The sequence below is a fragment of the Necator americanus genome, chromosome IV (assembly GCF_031761385.1).
Source record: "Necator americanus strain Aroian chromosome IV, whole genome shotgun sequence".
In the NCBI taxonomy this organism is placed as follows: Eukaryota; Metazoa; Nematoda; class Chromadorea; order Rhabditida; family Ancylostomatidae; genus Necator; species Necator americanus.
In genome coordinates this window covers 32,915,926-32,924,709 of record NC_087374.1, presented here as the reverse complement: position 1 = coordinate 32,924,709, position 8,784 = coordinate 32,915,926, and the positions used below count along the sequence as shown (strand labels likewise).

At 38.6% G+C, this 8,784-nt stretch overlaps 1 protein-coding gene across 1 annotated transcript; it reads left to right on the top strand.

The window, feature by feature from the left end:
- Positions 1-2,039: 2,039 nt before the first annotated feature.
- On the top strand, positions 2,040-8,415 carry RB195_003508 (uncharacterized protein; the record flags this gene model as incomplete). The annotated part of the gene is made up of 7 exons (XM_064201189.1): positions 2,040-2,299; positions 3,215-3,446; positions 5,974-6,159; positions 6,214-6,281; positions 6,359-6,489; positions 6,543-6,619; positions 8,338-8,415. 7 exons carry the CDS (start codon positions 2,040-2,042, stop codon positions 8,413-8,415), a joined length of 1,032 nt encoding a protein of 343 aa, XP_064057070.1.
- Between the last annotated feature and the right edge of the window lie 369 nt (positions 8,416-8,784).

Genomic DNA, 8,784 nt, shown 5'->3' with positions numbered 1-8,784 from the left:
TTCTATGTTTTATAATAGCAATTGCGAAGTAAATTATTGTAAGTAGAACGGTTTGCATGCAGATTTATTACAATCATTATTCATATGCTGTTATAATTTTCGAAAACAGTCTTAACTTTCTCGATATGAAAAATATCAGTTCGATATGCATACAGTTCACCCAATGATGATTTTTTCACATTTAACTTCGTGATGAGATTTAAGCGTCCATTTTGTGGGCAAGACTTTATACACTTCTCACATTTCTATTTCCTTACATTTCGTCTCCGAAAACAATGGACTTAAGCGCGCTAAAGTGAGCCGACGAAAGTAACTGATCACAGCTCGCTCTACGTCTTCAAGCGACTATTTTCCAATTCTGCGAAGCATAAATGAAGATATAATTGTCATATTTGTGTGTTTTCTAATGGGACGTCAGTTTGAAAAACATTCCTTGACGTGTTTTTTTAACTAATTCCTCGTCTGAATGTGGTTAACGACTTTCCTTGAAGTTCTCTTGGTTGAAAAAGAAATTAACTCTCTTCAAAACACATAAGATATAAGTACTAAAAGATATTTGTGTTCTCACTCTTCTTACGAGCTTAGTGTGTGTTCACGATCTTTTTCTTCAAACATTCTGTACAGGTTTTAGAAATTCGATTAAGTAAATTGTCAGGTTACGCTGTGTGGTCATGATTTTTTTTTTTGAAATAATTGAGTTTCGAATAACCGGCAGGAAATCATTTCAAGCAGTGAAGTTAACTATGAATACATTCAGTTCTGTTACGCAGAGAGGAGTAATTTTCATTTTGTTTGAATCTTGGCATAGCTATTATTTTTCTGAAAACACTCTTTTTAGTGATTTTTTTTTGATTTTTCTTTTCGTTTGCGCTTATTCCTCTGCAGCAATTATTCTGTGTCGCTTCACGCTTCAGATCACATTTAGTTCATTCTCATTTCTTCTTTACTTAAATTACTTTCTACAGATTATTGGAAGTGGATGATCATGTTAAAATTTGCCTTTCATGACCCCACACATCTTTCTCTAAGTGCAGGTTTCCTTCAAGACTAAAACTCAAAAAACAGTTGCACAAACTCTCTTACCTTCCTCTTCCATTTCTCAGCAAATTCGTAATAACTAAATACGTTTATATAATAAGAACAGTATAATTTTTGAGGTAATAAGAAAGTTCTGTAAGCTTTTGGTAATTTCCAAAATTCAGGTATGGTCCTATGTACATTATCTGTAAGCCAGATTTCAAGTGAAAGCGCATCGTATAAAACAGGGAAAGTGGTTTTTTTTTACTACGTCTTTAAATGTTTCCGTATTTTGTCTGACTTTTGCTAATTTTGGTTTGTGCAATTACATTAGATTTGTTATCCAATAATCAGTTTCCTTGTAGTAAATATGGAGTAAATTCACAATTCACAATATCAATAGTGGGTGTCCATTCCTCCGAACAAGACTTTGTCATACGTCTAAACTAAACGTAAACTTGTGGAAGATTCGAATTTAACTCCGTCACTCTGTATTCACGTATTCAATCAGCTAGTCCAACCTAACGTAACTCACTCTTCGTAGGTTTCTAGTTTTAAAAGTAAATGCTAAAATATGCTATGTTTACACTTACAATGTGGCGGGTGTAGTGTAGCGGTTAGAGGTTCCGCCTCCTGAACGATCGATCGAAGGTTCGAAACCGTCCCAGCGCCAACCAAGCCTTTCATTTCGCAGAGGTCGATAAATTGGTACCAGAGCCATCGCAGATCATTGCATAGGCTAGTTACACGTTCGTAAACCTCAAACGATTCTGAATTGAAGTGAACGTGGGGGCGCATCACAGGCGGAATGATTAACGCCAGACACTTTATCCATTATCCCTTATCTGTTTATTCGCGGTCCTATTCTCTTCCCTGCTTTGTTCAATTCCAAACAATTCAAACACACTCTCTGTAGGTTTTCTAGTTTCAGAAGTGGATGCTAAAATATGCTATATTTACACATACAATGCAGCTCGACTGGGGATTTCTTTAGAACAATTGAACCTTCGTTTATTTTTCAGATGGCAACCACTTCCGTTCAAGTTCAAACCGGAGGACAGAGCAACACGTTGACGGTGGAAAATTGCACTGAGATGGATGACATAGCAAATTTTTTTCTGTTACGAATGGTGCTCATTCTACATACACTGTTTTCGGTTTTGGCAATACCGCTGCTGATATTCTATCTAAACCGAGTTCTTATGAAACAACTCATGCACTTCAATACGAGATTTATTATTATCTTTAACGTCGTTTGCCTATTCGTTCATCTTCTATCGAGGTGAGCATCATGGCCATATGTTTAATTTAAATTTATTTAGGAAGAGTTTTGATAGTTGTGTAAAAATACTGAAACTGTCGATTGTAGATTTTCTGGGGCAGATGGAGTTTTTCTGGAATGTGTTGATTTCTGTTTAGTTCTTGATATCCAGGGTTGAATTCACTAAAAAGTGAATGTTGAAAGAGCAATAAACCAGTAGCGCAGTAATGAAAGCAGTTGACTGACACACTAATCCTCGCTAGGAGCAGAACATTATTCAATGAGGCTACATTTGCTCTTTTCGACAAATACAAATTCGCGTTCTATGCGACCTCGGTAAACCTCTGAGCATCTCTTAACAGAATTTATCCCGCTCCGGGCGTTGTGTTTCTTGATGTATTTGAACGGAGAACTACGTAATTAGCTCGCATAGAATTCCCAGTAACCGGTCCTGTCCTCACTTTCGAAGGTGGTCCTTAATTTTAGAGTTATTTTCTCGTCTTTGTCCACTTCCTTGTGAATTAGAGCGATTCTTCGACTTTTGGACTTACTTCTAAAAGAGACTGCCCAACTACAACGAATTACATGCCGTTGTATCCGAGTGTAGCAGATCAGCGATGCGATCAGGATTACCTTTGAGCCTCAAAGTCCTTGTATAGACAAAATATTCATTGAAATAAAGAAATGTGAATTGATCTACAGCTCTGAATCAAATTATCACAATAGTAATTGCCCTGCTAAACTTATGACAAGGTATGACCAGGATCAACTCGGAAGATTTCTTTTTACTTATTTGGTTCTCTTTTTGTTTTTTATTATTATTCATTTTATTTATTTTTATTGTTTCATTTTCATTCATTTTGTATGTATTTTATTGTTATTGTTATTGTTATTGTTATTGTTATTGTTTTCATTATACTATAACTAATCTTTAAGAATCTACCAGTATATGACGAAGCTTCTGGAAATGTTTCGAGAACGTAGCAATGGTTGCGAAATTATACCTGATGTTATGTACTGTTTCTACGTACGTTTACCTTACAACTGTGGGCTATATCTATGCTATAGTACGACTATTATGATTGCTTTCGAGCGATTGATTGCAACAATATATCTGCACAGGTACAACAGTAACAGGAGTGTAGGACCGCTACTTGTGTTTGCTCAGGTGCGCTTTCGTAATCATTTCACGTCTATCCTTCTATATAATGATGAGCTTGTTCTTCTTATCTTATCCTACGACTTATTCACGTGTGGGAGTTTGTTCATTTGTGTGTGTAAAAAATTCCAAACCGCGATTAGAAATGTCCAACGGCGTTAGATATGTGATGATGTGATGATGCTGCAAAGTGAAAAAATGAAGTGAGATGGGGTTTCGCGTGTTTCACAGCGTCAAATTTATACGCTGGCGTCACAAAGCTGTAAAATTGGATGGGACGGATCTCATTTCGTCGAAGAAATGCAAGGGCCAGATAATCAGTAAAATGGGATGGGACGGGTCCAATATCCTCAAGTTGGCACACCTGTACCAGAAAACTATAAAATGGGGTGAGTTGAGTCCCATGGTGTCGCTTCGGTCGAATAAATTCGCTGCGGTGTGGTAATACCGCGCAGTGACTCCAAGTGAATTTGTGGAGAAGTAAACGATGCGTTGTGAACAATCTTATGCCTAATAAACTTGCCTTATCATAGTCAACATACATATATTTCACATCTTTGGACAATGGTGAAAAGGTAAAGCGTTCGTCAATCAGGTGTATGGCGATGGATCCTACCGGTGGAGTACTTTACATTTATGGAATATTTTCGTGACACACAGACAAAAAAACACACAGAAACAAACAAACATACACACGCGGACTAAGCGCGTGATTGTATACCATGATAATAGTGTGTAAACAGAGACAAATAAATATTACATTATAACCATATTAAAGGATTTATTCTTACGAGCAATAGCACAATAAATGTGAAAATATGGTTGGATGAGAATGGAGAAGGATAAAGGCACGTCGGATGAACCTCAAAAGGTGAGGGGAATGGAGGAGGAGAGCGACAGCCTCGTTCGAACCTGCCACATTGACTTGCAGCTGCTATGATTTGATAAGCGCCGTGATTGCAACATTCTCGCCATTAAAAATTAAAATTACTTAAGAACAATTAAATGCAGGCAAAGGAGACCGCCTAGAATATAACAACTAAGTCAAAACGAATTATATTTTTCTGATCGTCGACAACTTGCCGACATGACATGACTCCCAACAATGATCGACCAATTAATTTTTTTTCGCGCTTTTCTTGCAGTTCTAAGACTTAGGGTTTGCAGAATGAGACGAAAACTGCAGAGATTTTTCTGCACTTGATATCAGAATATCGTAGAAAGTGACATCAATCATAGTCTGGTCAAAACGACGAGAAGCGCGTTGCAGTCGCTTAAAGGCAGCATACCACGAATCTGAGGTGGTACGGTTTTCAGGTGGAGTATTCGTATACGGGTCGTAGATTATGGAGAGAGGAGTGGCTCCGTTCATCTCTCCCTGCATCACTGCAAACAGCCGCCGCCAGAATGCTATTCGGTACGACACCATCTATTGCAACGCCCCCCCCCCCCTCCCCCATCCCCGTGGTATCTGCCTTTAATCTGTTGCGCTCGATGCGGCGCGGTCGAGATAGTTGTTGGAATGGAGGTGAAACCATCGCGAAGAGTGCAGCAATGAACGGTAGTTGCAAGGATTTTCACCGGATTCTAACTGCTGCGCTCCAGCTTTGAGCGCAACCGCTTACCCAACTGCACCGTGCTTCATGTCGTTTTGATTCTACTGTAATCATCAACATTGACATAGACGGTGGAGAACTGATAGCTGATGTTTGTCTTTTATAGGCTGATCGCGATTTTACGTCGTTTCTAAAACTCCTGTATTTTCCAAGCTAATCTATAGACTCCTGAAATAATCTATAAGAAGACTCCTCAATTACTTGCTTTCTCACAGTGGTATGTTCGGTTGGAAGTCAATGTTTCCTCAAGAGGTCCGTGAAGCTTGCTGCTGGGGTTGGATTAAAGATACTATTATACACAGACTTCGTGCCATTTCCATAGCGCTTGATTATCATCCTTGATAATGCGTGAAGCGAGTGCTTTTAACCTTCCATACAAGACTGCTGCCAGTTTTCAATACTGGATGGATGAAAGGTTTGGTTGGCCAAAACCAATTTCAGAATCGACCGCACAGTCGTTGCGGAGCCTTTTCAAATTGCTTTTGCCAAATAAATGACACATCCATGCATATAAAATTTGCCACTGACTGATTCTTAAAGACGCGTCGCATTTACGAGTGTGAGAAGGCAGAAAGTTGTGTGGGAAAGGTTATAACGCGTCGAACCGATTAGATGCGAACACCAAAAATTGCAAACACATTCGCAAGAACACGGACACAGTTGCCTTACTCTGATCGTCTGTAATTGCATACAAAATTTCAGTCAGACGTGGATATGCAGTTAGACGTGGATGGGTGATGTTCAAGAAAGTTTAGATGTGTTTGTGATACTGCCTCAAACATGGGGAGTAAAGAGGTCCCTGTGTAACACCTAAGCAAAAGCAAACGTGGACTGTTTGCAACGAGAATTTTGGTATCATGAAGAAGAAGAATCTTTTTCAAAAAAAATAGTTTTCACTCCAATTATTGCAAGTATTGCAGTTGATTATCTCGTCAGTATTGCTGCTGATTCTATATTTACCGTCAGAATTTTCTGATACAGTTATATATTACTGCATCGCAATGTCAGCAAAGCGCCCATTTTACACAGTTTTATCACTGTCGATCGCTATGGTAATCCAGAGCATGGCTATAATTTTTTTCCACAGATTAAAATCTCTTAACAGGGTAAGGGAAAAAAACTTTTCAACTTATTAAGTCGTTTATTGTAACAAAGTACAGAATCTCCGTTCGAAATTGAAGAAGGAGGGTGATATTAACAGTCGGTACCAAGTCGAAGAAACGCTCAGGTAGTGTGGTTTTCCTTATACGTTTAGTCTCGGAAACATAAAATGTTTAAAATAAACAACTGAAATTTCTGTCACAGGTCGTTGAACACCCTTTCATCACTTTTCTATGTGTCCTATGCTTTTATCTTGACATATGTTTCTGTAATGTGCTTAATCATAGTAATTGGTCATAAGTTGTCACTGCCTCTTTTTCTGGCGCTGATTGAAGGTAAGACGATTTTTAGAAATTATCAACACTATTTAAGAACGCTAGGATTTTAGGATCTAACTGGATGCCACAGTACTGTTTCGTTTTACCGCTGTTGTTATGGCACCAGAGAAAGAAAAATATTAATAAGGTAGTAGTGGAAACCTTTATTGTCTTTGTTACTGTCGTCTCCTGTTTAACTTACCACAACTACGTTTACACTTCGTACTTTTTATCGTGAGTCACCAGTTCGAAACAAAGCAATAAACTCAGGCCTTGTGAGTTTTCCCATTAGGTATTCAGAGCTACAACATGACAGACAAGGACTTTAAGCTTCCTAGAATGTTTGAAATTTCAGAGTGACTTCACTCCAATTTTGTCGGTGCCACTAAAGTATACAGGTAAAAAAGGAGAGACTTTGAAACTTCTTAACATGATTTGGAATAGCAATTTTTAATCAATCTAAAGATTTGTACATAAAATCGTATTAGATTGATTTTAAAATAATCCGCGTTATCAGACATTCATTTCGAAAAGCTATGACTAGCCTCAATATCAACTTTATCAACCGAAATAAAAACCTTCACAGTTCACGCATCTTTGCCAACGAGACACAAGTACGCTTATCGCCGCTGCATAAAATTGTCCGAGCTTTTGGAATCCATGAACTTCCGAAAGATGTTTTCGGCATCACTTTGGTAGCGGAAGATCTTACCTTTTAGACAGCTATCCAAACACTTGACAAAGTGATAGGTGATTGGCGAAAGATCTAGTAAATATGGTGGTGAGGTAGAGTCTCGTAGTCTAACTCTTTTAACTTCAATAGTGTCCTCTTAAAAATGTGTAGCCGGGCATTATCGTGTAGGAGAATCGGGCTCTTTCTGTTCACTAACTCCGGGCAAAGAAGTTGGAGTTTCCGATGCACTTCGTCAATTTTTTTTGCATGATTTCTATGCGGTGATAGTCTTACCAGATTTTGTGAAGCTGTAGTGGATTACACCTGTAGCGCACTACTACACAGCCGCCATAATCTTCTTCTGGTGCATTTTGGGATTTGGAAAGTGCTTGGGAGCTTCGTCCTTGTCCATCCATTGAGCAGAACGCTTCCTGTTGTTGTGAAGGACCAATTTCTCACCGCACGTAACAGTGCGATCGAGAAATAGATAGTTTCTGCTGCGAAACCACCCATTTGTCCAACATTTTCATCTTTCCTATTCCTTTCAAATGGGGGACGACTGTTGAACTGTCGACACCTAGTTCTTGGGTACCCTCTTGTGGTTGTGTTAGGTAGATCACCTTCAATTATTGCTTTCAGCAGGTTGTCGTCAACTTCAGAAGTCTTTCCTTATCCGACCTTCCTTATCTCCAAAGGTGATATCGGCGCAACGAAACCCTAGTAATCCACCGTACCGTGAGTTCGGTGGTGCTCCCCTCACTCCAAACACAGTTGATGTCTTCGCTGCAGGCCTGCCCAGCTTGAACTCGTGGAGAAGATTTGGTGAAAGTCTTGCCTTAACATGTCATACTTTAGGTATTGGTACCGGCCAAATACTGATTCTCGCTCAAAATCATCTTAGCATTAATAACTACAACGAAATGCACTATGAAGCGCTTATGCTGCTTTTAATAATAACGATGAGAGCAACCGGAAAATTTTGTGGTTAAGATAAGGCAAAGAAAAACGCGTTCCACTTTTGTACCAATCTACATAATATCACAAATAACTAACAAACGATGTTCTTCCAAATTATGTGATTACAGATCATGTGTACATATTCCAAAAACAGAAATTGCATGCACCCTCGCGGTATAACATACAGTTTAGAGTTAGAGTTCTCTTTTCGTTGAAAAAAATGATCATGATTCCAGGTGAGAAACAATCTCACTAACGAGATTGGTGCTGGAACTGAGCAGTATCAGGAAGTCTTTCAAAAGATGTGGAAATAACACGACGTATTTGATCTGAACAATGCTCTACTGTCGAACTTTAGTGCAACCAAGATCGATTTATGTAATTTCCTTAATTAACGTTCTATTTGTAATACTTTGCAGGATGGATTTATTTGACTTCTCCTTATTTGAATTTATGCATTCATGAGAGCTGATTCCAATAAACTTCTAAGAAGATGTTCTTGACGATTTTCGGCAGGACTCTAGATTCCTATGCGCTTGGAAGAACTGTGCTTCAGTGAGCATACACGGACCTAAATATGATTTACATGTAAATAATCGCTCTGTTCAGTTCTAAACACAGAAAAACAGATACTTTCTTTCTTCAAGAAATCTCTACGTAACGTAGAACTCGTTTTCATAAAA